The sequence below is a fragment of the Tetranychus urticae genome, chromosome 1 (assembly GCF_039701765.1).
Source record: "Tetranychus urticae isolate SD_2017Ah chromosome 1, NJAU_TeUrti_SD_1.0, whole genome shotgun sequence".
In the NCBI taxonomy this organism is placed as follows: domain Eukaryota; kingdom Metazoa; phylum Arthropoda; class Arachnida; order Trombidiformes; family Tetranychidae; genus Tetranychus; species Tetranychus urticae.
Window position 1 is genome coordinate 26,703,396 of NC_142958.1, and position 15,099 is coordinate 26,718,494.

General features: G+C 30.7%; 3 protein-coding genes across 8 annotated transcripts; all 3 read right to left on the minus strand.

Annotated features, from left to right (window-relative positions):
* Positions 1–76: 76 nt before the first annotated feature.
* On the minus strand, positions 77–1,516 carry LOC107364659 (uncharacterized). Its single transcript, XM_015932089.3, has 2 exons — positions 1,391–1,516; positions 77–1,324 (listed from the first exon to the last, which is right to left on the minus strand). Exons 1-2 carry the CDS (start codon positions 1,402–1,404, stop codon positions 319–321), a joined length of 1,020 nt encoding a protein of 339 aa, XP_015787575.2. The 5' UTR covers positions 1,405–1,516; the 3' UTR covers positions 77–318.
* Positions 1,517–2,216: 700 nt separating this feature from the next.
* LOC107364611 (suppressor of cytokine signaling 7) lies at positions 2,217–6,397 on the minus strand. 6 transcript variants are annotated; one of them, XR_016197772.1, is made up of 6 exons: positions 6,240–6,397; positions 5,179–5,479; positions 4,534–4,948; positions 3,478–3,676; positions 2,359–2,933; positions 2,217–2,269 (listed from the first exon to the last, which is right to left on the minus strand). XR_016197772.1 is itself a non-coding variant. In XM_089265944.1 (6 exons), exons 4-6 carry the CDS (start codon positions 4,904–4,906, stop codon positions 2,783–2,785), a joined length of 723 nt encoding a protein of 240 aa, XP_089122070.1. In that variant the 5' UTR covers positions 4,907–4,948; positions 5,179–5,479; positions 5,889–6,007; positions 6,240–6,397; the 3' UTR covers positions 2,332–2,782. The 6 variants fall into 6 exon arrangements, 5 of the variants coding, with proteins under 5 accessions (XP_089122070.1, XP_089122072.1, XP_089122071.1 ...); XM_089265944.1 differs by lacking the exon at positions 2,217–2,269 and adding an exon at positions 5,889–6,007 and having other exon boundaries at positions 2,332–2,933; XM_089265946.1 differs by lacking the exon at positions 2,217–2,269 and adding an exon at positions 5,889–6,007 and having other exon boundaries at positions 2,332–2,933; positions 5,133–5,479.
* A 309-nt stretch (positions 6,398–6,706) lies between these two features.
* Positions 6,707–14,105, minus strand: LOC107364560 (mannosyl-oligosaccharide 1,2-alpha-mannosidase IA). Its single transcript, XM_015931974.3, has 4 exons — positions 13,503–14,105; positions 12,863–13,363; positions 8,523–8,886; positions 6,707–8,260 (listed from the first exon to the last, which is right to left on the minus strand). The coding sequence occupies exons 1-4, from the start codon at positions 13,990–13,992 to the stop codon at positions 7,870–7,872; spliced, it is 1,746 nt and encodes a 581-aa protein (XP_015787460.1). The 5' UTR covers positions 13,993–14,105; the 3' UTR covers positions 6,707–7,869.
* Between the last annotated feature and the right edge of the window lie 994 nt (positions 14,106–15,099).

Below are 15,099 nucleotides of genomic sequence, written 5' to 3' on the forward strand. Positions count from 1 at the left end.
TACCATCCACAGTCTTTGACTCAAAATCTAGGAGCAATCGTACTGAATCACGGTCAACGAGATTTAACATAGTCTCTTTTTATATTAATATAAAATAAGATGAAATTTTATTTTTATTATCATTACAATGAGATGGGATCACAATAAATGTTGAAATAGTGAATTTTTACAATAAAACAGTCAAAGTTGTATTCAGAAGTATACAGACAATTAATATTTAACTTGTCTTCTTTTATACAGAGCTTGGCTAGAAAATTTTAACTCATCATTAGAGCTCATCTCAATTTATAGAAACCAAATTTCCGATATAAAACATATTTAATAGCTTCTATCATCTCTTCTGGAGTCATATCTACTTTTTTTCTTTTCATAATAATCATCATTCCGATATTTATCATGATCATCATACCTTCTGCGTTCTTCCCTGTGCTTCTCCCTATCATATTGAGGACGATCTTCTCGATGTCTATGATTATCTTCTTTTGCATATCTTTCATTTTTAAATCTAGATCGAGGCTCATCTTTACTTCTACTACTAAAATCTTTACGATCATCATCATATCGATCATTGTTTCTATGAGATTCATAATTTCTTGACTGGTTGTAAACTTCTTTTCGATTTGAATCCTGGCTTCTGTAATGATTTTTGTCATCATGTGATCTTCGGTCATAGTCTCGCCGATAATTGTCATTGTGAGGTCGCTCTCGATTCGTTTCATCCTTTGAATTTTTATATACTAAATTGTTAACTTCGGGCTCCTTTTTCACTTTTCTTGAATCAATTTCGTGATGATCAGAATGATATCGATTGTGAGATCTAGATGATTCAAATTTATCTCTATGTCTTTTAGAGTGATTCTCACTATCTGTTTCCTTTTTTATCCTCGATTCTTTATCCACTATAACATCATCATCACTGTCATCAGCTTTATACCGACCACCACGATCCTTTCTTTCCTTTTGCCTCTTTTTTTCTCTTTCCTCGGGTGTTTCATAATTACCACAATGGTCAACTCTTATAATTCTTCCGACCAATTTGATTCCGTTGAGATTATCCACAGCTAGTGTTGTACTCCTTTGATCTTCGTAGCATATAAAACAAAATCCTTTAGATTTTCCCGTATCTTTATCTTTTACAAGATTTATTTCAGCAATTTCTCCGTATTGCGAGAAAACACATAAAATATCTCCTTCTGTAAGTTCAAAATTCAAGCCACCAACAAATATCCAAGCTGAATGATCGTACATAGAATGCCATGACGCTTTACCACTGAGACCAAGTCTTAACTCAGTTTCACTGAGCTTCGAAATATTTTTTACGTTCCTAAATAAGAGAAACAAATGTGACATTAGCAATTAATTTCAAACAAACACTCCAAATAAAACTTACGTTAAAGGGTTCATGCCTTGATTCAAACGTGAAATAAATATAATCACAAAATGGATAGTTATACTAAATAATATTTAATTTTGAACACTTAAAATTTCAATGGGTAAGTACCAACATCAACTTTAAATTCAAAAATACAAAACCTTAGAGCAAACTGAGTGAGCAAACGCGATGAGATTTAACAGATGATTTAAAAGACACACTTATCTCAGAATCCATGTTATTCTTTTCAAATGAATCTTCTGTATTGTAAGTTAAACGCTCAATAAAAATCATCGTATTGCTATCAATTATTGATTCACTATTAGTGTGACACTAGAACAAAAAAAAATGAAATTTACCTTGGCAGGTATTAACAATTTATTATACACAGGTATATAATTTATTGACAGGATTCCAAAATAAATCTTCAATACATTTAAAATAAATATGCTCAGAATTGACCTGATAATTTTAAGATTTTTGAAGTCAATTTATCATAATACATCCAATTTTCAATTCAAGCGCTAAGTGCTAAGCGCAAAGCTATCTTACTAAAGTAACGCACACATCGTATTACTTATGGCGTTACCAATGGCTCATTGCTTTGATCTATTAGTTGTTGGTCACAAATATTATAATATATACCAAGAAATACTATTGAGTCCAGAAACAATGCTATTTGTGTTGTATTAACTGCTGCACCAGAAGCATACTATTCTGTAAATGATGATCAAATCATTATCATGATGGAAGTCCTCTCATATTCACCTCACCTTGAACCATTACAAATGATGAATATTTCTAATAGCCATAAATCAATATCAATTGTAGTTCCACGTTGATATCCTGTTGATATATTTATCTTTAATGGTCTTTATAAAAATTTGGTCGACAAAACTGAAAGCAATCAGATTTTCAAGACACGAACTTAATTATCCCGTTAAATTTGACGCCAATAATTTGCGATTAATTTAGCTTTTATTTACTTTTCTCTTTTACTTTGCAGAGTATTCCGTAATTTTCTTGATGTCTGTGGATCGGCTCACCCAGAGCTTAAGTCCTCTCGACTACCCAGTCCACCCTTCCTCGGACTCCAGTTGGTTGAAGCTCAGCGCCTAGGACAGGTCAAGCACCTTGTAAGCAAGAGGATAGTAAAAAGGTCCACCAACATCAAGAGGATTATGGTCCACTCTACTGTAAGTTAAGGTTGCAGTAAATAGTTTAAAATAACAGTTTACTATTATTTGACAAAAAGCGATGGAGACAAAAAAATAGAGAAGATGAAACAAACGTGAGAGAGTTTTAAAGTATGATAATCATGGCGAACGATGAATTTTTATCCCTCTCAGGATTAACAAAATGGTGATCCACTTTTTTATTTAAGACTAGAACAATTAAATATGTATTATTTTATTTTGAACCCTCTTTTTCTTTCTTAGCTTTCTCGAATAGAGCCAACTCCTCTGAATAGTAATAAGGTGTATTCAGATATGATTTTAAATGTGATGGTAACGGTAAATGATCAATCAAGTCACGACGGACGTATTTGAGAATCACAAATCTGAAATGAAAAACGAGAGCAAAAATTAAGATTAGAAATGCAGGTAAGTTAACAGGAACGTTAAACATGGTTTAATCCACAAAGATGTCAATGTGGGTTCTTATCATTTCCAGTGATTCACAAGAACTGTTGATTAATATTTCTGATTAATATGTTCTAGTTGTAAAATTAGCAGGAAAAGATAAAAAAATCCAAGCTGTAATCAATAATTCATCGTAACAACAATAATTGCTTTTCAATTTTATGAAATTCATTGTTGGACTTCTGTGGGTTCAATAGCAATGACTTGTATGTTATTCTTGCATTTCAATTTGTAATGAATAGTCTCAGTTGTAAAAATGTTGTCATGAATTTATAATGAAATTGAAAAATCTCAGAATGAATTACGATAAAAATCGATGGAAACTCAATTAAACAGCTTTCAGTATAACACAGAAATACAAGGTTGACAGGCTATTGGATCATCCTAAACAAACAGACTGCAATCTATTGATATATTGAATCATAGCAATGACTAAATCAGGATCAAGGTGAAATATTTTACCGGCACATATGTTGAAGCGATTGTATCCTTTTGAATCTAGAAACAGGATGGAGTAACTGGACACGCATTGGGCCCATAACAGGTGAACGGTGTAAGAAAAATAAGAAGCGACCACTTCTTGAATGCTCGACGGAGTTTTCAATGAAATCCACTATAGTATTGCTCTTAAATTTTTGCCGTGATCCAAAACTGAAGGTACCTGTTAATAAAAAGAGTTAAATTAAAATTAAAATTGAACAATAAATGAAAAGGAAAAGATTGAAACATAAAGAAAAATTCTGGCATAGATTACAAAAAATGATAGATTTTCTTAATGTGAAATTTAAAGATTGTGCAAAGAAAACTATGGATTCAATTTAGTTCTGACAGCTATTTTCTGGAAATGATTTGATAGAGTCTTACTAAATATTTGGAAAGTTTGAAGTTACAAAAGCAACTGACAAATGTTGGAAATACTCAATGAGCCGTAATCTTCAATCTTCTGGAAAGTAAGTCAGTGTAATCACCATTAATCCAATTTCATCAAAAAAAAATTCAAAATTCAAGGCTGCATTTTTTTCCTCGACGAAAAAAGGCTAATAACGAGTGTAACAGTAATAAAAATAATTACATTAATAATGATAATAATGGCTTGTTTTGATATGAAAGTTAAAAGAGGACCAGATGATGTTGAAGATTCAATCTATTATGATTGTAACATAACGATTAGACTTATTATGCTAAAAGGATTGTATCAAGTTCATTTCATTGTTATGGTTTACAACTTATGACACAAAAACAAAGGAAAGCTTTAGGTCATTAAGAAAATTGGATTAAAAGCCTAAAAAATATTCAGATTCACTTCGAGGTTTAGCCTTTTGGTGTTGCTAATACTAAGTAGTTGAACCTTTCATTATGCAAAATGGTTTTGACTTTTGTCTTTATTATAATACAGCTTCTAAACACTTTTCTGTGCTATATAAAAATGATGATAACCAGAAAGAGAGAGAAAAAGTGAAAGTAGAAAAAAGAAGCAAAATGATGAATATTTAGTTAATAAACTGTTAATAAACTCACCTTGATCATGTTCAATGCGAACATGTCTAACAAAACCTTCCAGTTTAAAAGTTAAGCTAAAAAAATAATGTTCATCACTTGAATCTCGGACTATAAAGCTATTATCAGGTTCGTTATGCAGAATAGCCTCTGCCATTTCTCCTGAAATCGGTCCCCAATACCATCCACAGTCTTTGACTTTTTCAATTGATGCACAGTAATCTTTTTGTCGCTCTTCTGCTTCTGAAGTACCATTTTCGCCTTCATGATTGCTTCCATTCAAATCTTCTCCATCTTTATTATCTTTAGGTAATGGTGGTAGAGCTCGATTGGTGAATGGTGGATGCCCTGATTTAATGTGTTTTGCACTCTGGTCTCGTCTTTCTTGTTTCATCTTTAAACACTGAGGATTTCACCGATTTGCATTCGCAAGACGCTGTAGAAAAATTAGAAAAGAAAGCTTAGAATTAATCATTATTGAAACGAGGATAGTTGACATTTAGCAATAAAAAAGCCAAATGCGAAATTTGATATCATTGGAAAAATAGAAAAATCAACTTCGTTCTCAATCAAACAAGAACCTTAGTCGACAATAAGATGAATTTGATTCACGAACTCACTGACAATTGTGAATATTACGAAAGAGGCTCAGATGAATATTCTTACCGAAGCCATAACAAGATGAAAGGTTTGTTTTGTTTGATGATTTATGATGAACGATGAGATGATGATGGATGAGATTTATCTCAATGAACCAGGATGAACATTGCAAAATGAACCCAAGATTTGGTGACTGTTTACAATATATTGGACTGAAACAAGAGATGATAAAATTTCGTAAATTAACTTTATTGTTGTTAGCAGTAGTGGTACTGTCGATCCAATCTTTACAATCGAATTCAAAGGTAACAACGAATGATTGTACAGGAGAAGCTGATTGGAGTGGCAAACCGGTTTTATAAAGAATCTGGAAAAGAAGTTGGCAAAAAGATTTACTATTAGAAGTGTTGGGACATCATCATAAAGCAAAAGAGATGGCTCATCGATTTTGAAAGCGAGTGGTTTATTTAAAAGAGATGAAGATGATTATAAAATGACAATAACTTATAATTAAGTAACCCAAGGAAGCAAAGATAGTTTACCGAAAAGTGAGAAAAACAATCACAAATTCGGATGGGAAAAAAAGAAGAGAAGTAACAAAATAACCAAACAGTTAGAAAATATAAAGTATTATTAAAGTGAAAATATATACTACTTATCAGGTGATTGTTATTGGTTGGAAAAGAAATCAACTAACGTGTAACAAAATGAAAACAAAAGCTTCTAGAATATAATAGCATTCATGGATGCCGAAGATAAAAATCCAATTTATTTACCCTTTCAATTCTGAAGGGAAACACTAATAATGCATAACAAATAACAATGCAAAATGTCAAAAAAGAGCCATCTTAAATATAACAGTGACTACAACGATCAACCATAACGTAATCTTTGACTGGAGAGGGTTTAAAAATAGAATAAACAGATTAGTTAACAAAATTGTTGATGTTGTGAAAATAATTAAAACCTAAAGAGCATTAAAAGAAAGAGCAAAAACACGAAAATGATTCTAATAATGAACATAAAAGTACCTTTGAGCCAGTTGAACATCAAAACAAGTGAATGTAAACAATGATAGAAAAAAGAGTAGAGAGAAATGCAGTGGAAAACAAAACAGTAAAACTCACCTTTGTAATTACTTTGGAAACGGTGCGAGGATAAATAATTTAGAATATGATGTCAGATATTGAAAAATAATTTTCTAAACAAATCAAAGATACACTAATAATACAATTGATTGAAATAAATTAGATATCATGAAATGATTCGTAAGTAAATCATGTCTTTAAAAAGTGATGCTGATCAAAACATCACCAAGTGATCATCCTTTAGCTGTCTCCATCTAGTGTGGAATATTTGTAATTTTTTGCAGTTCGCTTTGTGAAATTCATTAAAACTTCCCATTAAAGATAAACGATGTATCAAGCACGATGAATGTACTGATTCTTACACGAAAAAGCAGTTTACTTTCGATTCTTTGGACCGTTCATAAACTCACCCTTGTAATTTCACGACCTGTTTTATATATTGTTACAAGTGATAATAAAATCTTGATGGAAATGAAGAAGAAATGAAAAGTGCGAGACACTAGTAGTTGATCGATAAATTCAATTGGTTTTATTTCAACAAATCAGTTGTTTATAATTGTTTCATAATTTTTATTTACAAAATATGGTTAAATGACAGAAAAAACTCTGGTAAATTGGACTGTGGCATAAACATGGTTACATTGAAAGTAATCATATTAAATGACACGTATAACTATATTTTTAAGCTTCGAGGTAACAATAGAGGAAAAGAAGAAAACATTGATAAAATGATTAGAAAGATAGGGAAAGAGGTGACATGAGTTTTAAGCATCAGAATTATAGACGTGTGGAAACAATTCGTTGGTTTGGTTTTTGACCCTAATGGGAAGTAAGGATAAGCTTGTTTTACAGTGGATATTTCAAATTACATTGGGGATTTGGAATGAAAATTAATATAACAGTTGCCATTTGAGTTTGAATGATGAACCAAGAGACAGAAAAAGATGTGGAGAGAAACTGTTTGAAAAGCATTAAATTTTAAGAGAAAGAAAACAATTTAAAATGAAACTAAGGTCACAGAAGGTATTTAAGATTAATATTACTTGTCTGATTTAGATCAACAAGTTTTTCATTTTCAAAGAATTGCACAACTAAAAATGAATATCAAATGACAGGTTGGTTAAAATTCAATCAGAAGAGTCTTTCATTTGATTGCTATTTTATTCTCGAATTATTTCCATGTAAGGCAGACTGAACAGGAATAGTGAAGAAAAGAAGGAGAACTTTTCTTGTCTTCATAGGTAAGATGAAAGAGTTCATTAGCTGAACAGGAAGATGATCCACTTAATTTCACTGTATTTCAATCAATCAAACATAGTCATCATAGAGACCATATTGAGCATCATTGTCATCTTCAAAATCATCAGGTATGTTGGCTTTAGCGTTTCAATGGTTTAATTGTCTTGTGTATCTTTTGTCTTGTTTTTTCTGGTTATTTAGTTTCAAAGATGAAAACAGATGTGAAAGATGTGCGTGTTGATGAGTCAATTGTTTTCAAGTGTATTTTTTAATCTGTATTTCCATAAAAAATCACTTTAACAGCACAAAATCGTAAAAAAGTTATGTCAAAACGTTGCTTCCTTATATCCCTTAGTATCACTGGTTTTGTTAAGCTTGTAATTGTTTATTATTTAATCATCTCTTGTTGCTAATTTCATCATCGTCATCATCATTCAGAAGATCCATCTTGACTAGGGTAGGCGGGATTTTTACCCTTAATTGGAAGTGGGTGAGCCTCCGTGTTGAAAACCCATTCATTGAGAGAAATAAAATTGTCATCGGAAAAAATTAAATAAAGATACTTGAAAGTTTCAGCAAAAAGGAAACTTTGTTCAACGTCATCTTTTTGGCTATTTAGTTCATAAACATTTCGAAGACCACTGTAACCTCCGATAACTTTAGCGTGTTTTTCAAAGGCTTCAGCAGCTTCCCAGGCCCATTCTCGGTATTTGGGATCTTTTGTGAGTCTCCACAAGTAAAAATAACTTTCAATTAATTCAGGCCTTTGAATATAATATCTTTCCGATTGGGATGCTGTTGCTTCCAAATCTGCGGTAAACCTATTGAAAGTGAAGCAAAAAGAGAGTTAGTTAATACAAACTAGCAAAATTAAAACATAAAAATACAGGAAACTTTGGATGAGTAGATAATTATTATAATAATATGCGCTTGGTTAAACACTGTAGCATAATTTTCATTCAACTGTTGTCATTTGCGATTTATCAGCAATGATAAAATACACAAGTAAGGGTTAAATGATTAATGATTGTTACCATGCTCATCAAAGTATATGAAATTGACTAATTTTTAGGACAGAATTACCTGAAACATTCAGGACCTAAGCCAACAGCTGTTCTTATATAAGATTCATGGCAAGTATTGGTTACATCTTCAGCAACTTTCATGGCTTTTACTTTTTCCTCTGGTGCCAGAGATTGAGCTCCAAGAGAAATTAAACCTCCAATGAAACAAGCTAAATGGTCCATTTTGGGTTCTATTCGGTCGTATTTCAACTCAGCGAAATAAGATAATCCTCCTTTCGACGTTTTCAGTAGGTTCTTCTGTATGGCATCGATAGCTTCGTCATACATTCTACGAGCTTTTTCATCTTCTCCACCCGATTGGACCCATGCTTTTAAAAGGTATTCATAAAAACTGTCTCCCAAAGCTCCAACACTAATGTGATCTAAATTAAAAACAAGACAAAAAACGAAGAATTAGTTTTAATTTAGTTAATTATACACAATACTTTTGCATGTCACTGGGGTTAACAGAAGTTGATATAAATATTGTGTGAATATTAATGTATGTATAAGAATAGAAACTCAATTGCGTGCAAATTCATCTTCAATATTAACCTTTGAAATTTGGGTTAACTAGAAACTTAGACAAAAGATCAACATTTCTCAAATTCAAATTAATATTTTTTGGCAAAATCAATTATCAAACAGTCTAGTATTTAAATATTTCCCACAAAACAAATATGCAAATACTTATGAGGTAAACAGCGTTAATCTGAATAAAATAACTTGGTAATGAAAAGACTTTTGTTTCAAAATCATTCAACCTTAAATCTTAAAGTTGTTACCCTTTCAATTGTTTAGCAAACTGCATTTATTATCAACTCGTTGATAAATATTTGTATCTTTATCATCAATGAGAAGAATAAGAAAGACTATTCATTTGTTTGCATGAAATCGGAGACAGTATTTATCTTGCCTTTTCTAAAGTCCATGAAAAAAAGAAGAAGGTAAGATGAGTTTGAGCTGAATTGAGGTTAATTGAAGCAAAAAAGCATCTTTAAGCGCAGGATTGTCAAAATCAAAGTAAACCCAAAAGGGTAAAAAAAGGATAAACTGATAACAAGTTAACATTCAAGATTGGAAATTGAATACAATTGAAACAAAATACAAATTGACAATCAGATGCACAGACTAATGGTGTGAACATGAAGCCATACTTTTTAGGTGCAAACCGTAACTATTGTGTGAAAATTTGTGTTCAAATGTCACTGATTAAAGTTCATTTACTAATCTCTTGCTAAGGTTTCAAGTGATGAGAATTACAAAAATAGGATTTCCCGTTTTAAATCAACTGAATAGTTATGCTGAAAAACAAAGAGTTACAATGAGCAAGTAAAAAGGTTACAATTAATGGAGTAAGGTTGAAATAATTACGGCCAGGCCTAGTTGTTTAATATATTGGGTTGGATTATAAACATCATTAGTATATAATGTATTTTTGTAAATGAAAGATTAAACAATTAATTTTTCAAGTTGAATTGAAATGATTTATGGATAGTCAGTTACCTGTTATGTTATTTTTTCAAGTTCAATTCCAGAAATGTTGTGTATTTATCATGAGATTCAATATTTTCTGTTTTAACTCTGTCTGTTTCAATTGAAAGGTTGCTTTCAATTTTGAATAAAGATTCAATTGATGGTTATTTGAATGTAAAGTCAGTAACAAATATTTAATATGAAATTCAAGTTGCATTGTTAATATTAAAATATTTGCTTGAGATGGTTTCAAGTAACCATGAAAAGAATAGGTTCAACGATTGAATTCAATAATTTTGATAACTAAAGAAATATGAAATGAAAATATTAATTTAATAAAATTTGGATGAAAATAAAAGTTACCAGAGAGATGTGTTCATAGATATCATAATTACGTTTGCTTGTAAGCATAAGAATTGATAATTTGTAAATTCAATTATCGATTAAATTGATAATATATAAAATTAATGAGATTAGGCAAGGATTTAAATAAGGTATGTTATTTGATCTTATTGTATTCACAACAAAATAACCTAATAATAGGCAACAAATAAATAGGATATTTCAGTGTATATAAACAAGTTTAGTGAGAGAAAGGCTTAGCTGGTGAGATTATATTGAATAACAGTGATTATTTCATGCTAATTTTGTGAAACCAAACAATATTTATGATTGAAAATTATGTACAGTTCTGGGTCAGTAAAGATGTAAAAATATTGATTTGCAACAATCAAACGATAAAATATTATCTATTTACAATGAAATTTTGTGATCTTATGTTGAGGTTTCGTTGAAAATGGCAAATCTGACAGTCAAGTCTAACTGAGAAGTTTGACATTGTTTGTTGTTTATCAACAATCTATTAATTAGAGGATGATATTAACACTCAAAAGGATTCAACAAGTCATTGAGACTAGATGAAATCATGGTGATGACATGATAAAACTCTGGCACGTTGAAAAAGTAAGTGTAGGAAGTATTTTCTCAAGCATTCAGATAGGCTCGTAGGCTATAATTATTTACTCATAAACAGCGTAAAATTTTGTGAATAATTGATGGAGTGAATTGAGGGAAACAGGAACACCTTTGAATTATGATTTTGATATGAAAAATAGTTTGATAAGATCGAAAGGTTAACAAATAATTAATATTTTTCCTATTACTTAATGGATATTTAACAAGCTTTTAATGATTAAGGTTGTCAATTTTGTTTGATTTTGGGAATTAAGTTTGGATGAGAAAGAAAATAAAAAATAAATTGTAATAGCAAATAGAGATATTGATTGAATAATATTTTTAATCAATAGAGGAAGAGTGATTGAATCAGTCAATGTTTAAAGTTAGATGCATTTTCAACAGACAACAACCATTGAATGTTCACCTGTAACAATTGATTTTTTAAGTTATCTGAGAATTGTATTATTCCAAGAAATATTCATGGTTGATCTTTGTGATTAAACTTGATAAATTTTTAAATGATATATCGATTGAAGAGACTGATTTAACAACCAACAAATAAGGTTCTTTCCTGAATAATTTTTATTTCAATAATAGGTGAATCAATAGCATAATCAAGTTGAATAGAAACATAACTAACTGTGAAACAATGTAATATTTGATTCACAGTAATTAAGTGTATCAAAAAGTTAATTGCAAACAATAGATGAGAGCAAACAATAGTAAAAGTATAATAAAATGGTTTATCAAGAGTGAATCAAAAATTGATCTTGGTAATTACCAAGATCATCTCATTGATCCTGACTTGAATCAACATTTTGATTTAAGCTCGGACTCAGTTGAGCCGACGAGATTCTGAGATCAAGTTTTAATTGCGGTTGGTGGGCCTAAGTCAGTATAACACTAGATCTGCAATTGTTACATTATCGACTTATTGGTTGATAAACTTGAATTTTTTCAAACCTAAAAGTATAACAGAAAGATAATGATAATACTTGAATATGTTTACAAAGTAAACTAACAAAGCAAAGTAAGCAAAGCACAGTAGATCATAAGTTATGATTCATAAGTTATAATCAAATGATGAGATAAGCGTATAACAAGACACCTTTGTGGGTCATCGGTTTTGAACGATTTCAATCTTTATTTTCGACCATTCATGCAAAGTTGCAAAAGTAATGATTTTGGACATTACTTGTGGATAGAAATTTTTGCTTTGCTTGAATCAATAATCATGTTCAATTTTTTACCATTTCCCATCATTATTAATTAATATTAATGTATTGAATAGAAGTAGGTTTATAATAATTAACCTTAAACCTAAAGTCAATTTTGGTTGATGAGAAAATTATGAAAATAACATTTTTTTGCTGTTCAATAATTTCTGTGAACAGGTTAGTTATTGTTAAGATAGTTATTATTTAAAAGATAAAAAAGATGATGATATAGGAATAGTGACAGAAGATTTGATGCATTGATTGACAATTGAAAGCAAAGCAAAGCAAAGCAATAATCACTTGGTAAAAAGTTGATTACCAGATGGATTGAGATAAAAAAACACTGGAAACCTCTATATTACACATGATATAAGCTGACGAGTCTAAAAAGACAATCTCATTGTTCAAACGGATGAAACACCAAGATAAATATTATAAAACTTGGAGTTCTACAGGACTTGATTTGAAAGATTTCGTAAATGATTAAATGTAATAATCTAGGAAATAACACTGCTCTTATTTACTTTAAATAATGAAAATATACTGATGAATTGTGGACACTATACCAAGTTGAGGTCATTAACTTCCTCTTTAGTTGAACCAACAATCAGTTTGGTCAACTTCTGGTCATGGTCAACATTTGTAATAAAATTAATCGATAGACTTGCGAATAATTATCAGGATAAAGGCTGAGAATGAATTGACTTACGATGGCCCCATTTTTTTGTCTTGGGATTGATGTAATTGGGATATAATCCATTAACTTTCTCCATGCTGTCCAAATGATCTCTTATTTTCATCACTTTTTCAGCGTAAACAGCTTTCTTGGTCAATTCAGAAAGATAAACAAACTCAAGATGGAGAGTGCCAATTTCAGACAAAATTGAAGCACTCGATGAAGCCCAAAAATAATTTTTTGCAGAATTGGTTCGCAAATTAATCAATGCATAAGGTATTTCGGTTGGCGTATTGAATGCAGGCAAAAGCTTGGCGGCAACATAATCAGCTTTTTCAAGAAATAATTTGTCACCCGTTAATGCATAACAACTTAACATGCCACCGACTAAACGAATGTTTGTCTCAAAAACTGATAAATCACTGCCAAAATTTTCTAACGTAAATGACGATTCTACCCATTCACGAGCAGCATTAAATTCATCTTTCAAGCCAGCTATGAATAAAGTATCCATTCCATCCATAATTGTTAAACCTGTCGCAGTGATAAAGAGAGTTTATTTAGTTATTCAGCTTATATAAACAATGCTCTTGTGGAAGTAAAACTGTATATTTGTAACTTGCTGTTGTTCTCAGCGATCAGTAGATTAGATAAGAAGAAAATGAACACCTACCTATTTTTTCTCTACCAAATATACTACCATGGTGAGCCCTTCTGGATAGAGGTTTGAATTCATTTTCACCCCAAGCATATTTAGCATAATTGTCCCATGCGAATTTTAACATTTCACGAATCTTGTTCCTACGAGTTCGGGTTACTTCATCTGAAGGCTCACCATCTCCAATATTAATTACACTAAATGGTTCGGATGCAGCAGCACCAGGAATTTCATTTATACTATTTACATGTAACGGTTTAGGTAGGACAGCTCGGTTTTGAGTTAAATTAAACATATTTGCTTCCATTTGTTTAACACTTGATGGCCCATATAATACAGCAGATGAGAGTGATGATGATGATGAAAGAGGTGAAGAAGTAACATCTCTATATTGAATAATAACTAAACCAAAAGAGACTACAATCACAATTGCCAATAGTAAAGATTTACGTTTCCACAGATGATTACAAAAAGGTTTAAAACAATGGCTAAGAGTAGCCATCATGGCTAGAAATAATTTACAATAATAACGAACAATTGAGTTGACTAATAAATTAATTAAGTTTTAAGATAAAAAAAATCATACAAACAAATCAAATATTCCCATTAATACAAATACAACAACTGTTGTTGAAGCAAAATGAGTTAAATACAAATCTAACATCGATGGATCTGATCCATTGGATACCTCAAATATCTACCTCCATCTAGCGTTTCCAATTTCAGGTAATTGAGTAATTTCATTTGAACTCTTCATAATTCCGTTAAATTAATCAACATGTGCGCTTTTAATAAGCTAAATTTTTCAATAGATAATCTCTATTTAATTAAGGTTAAAGTTCACGTTTTGGATCATTTTAGTTAGTGAATGCCATCAGCATAATAATACATCGATGCGTTCAATCAATGGCATTTCAACTCAACAAAATCATCAAGTTTGCTTATTATACAAAATTTCGTATTTAATTACCACAAGCCAACTCTGAACTACAAATTATTGCTGCTTGAAAATCAATGGAAATTATCTTCAACTGAAATGATCTTTAATTTATGCCTAAAATCTGCAAAAGCATCCGACTATAATGACCTATTGAATCGGAGGGAAAGATTTTACTCCGTTAATAATTGTGACTAAGGTTTTTCGTTTATCAAATGGAAATCAATTTATGAATAATTTTCAAAAATTTGATAATAATCTACTCATCCTGATGATTAGCAAAATATTGGCAGGTTAATTTCCACTCCTAAGTATTGTCTTAGGGTTCTTGCAACCAACCTTTCAACGTAAAAACAATTTTGATCAGATTATCAATTCTAATAGATAATTTAAAATATTTTACTATAGAAAAGATTGTTGAAATGAAAATGCGCCTGAGTCTATGGATATTTGTTAATTGTATGAGCTGTCAAGTTTGATGGTAAATATTAATTAATGACTTTCTCCAACTCCAATCACATCTCAATGCTCATTATTAGCAATATCAGAAGCATCAAGTCAAGAATACCTAACTTTACCCCTTGATTTTTCTGCTAAATTTTCTTGGAAAATCACAATGGTTTCAGTGACATCGTTAAACTGGTTAATTTATACATTAGACGTTTAAAATTAATC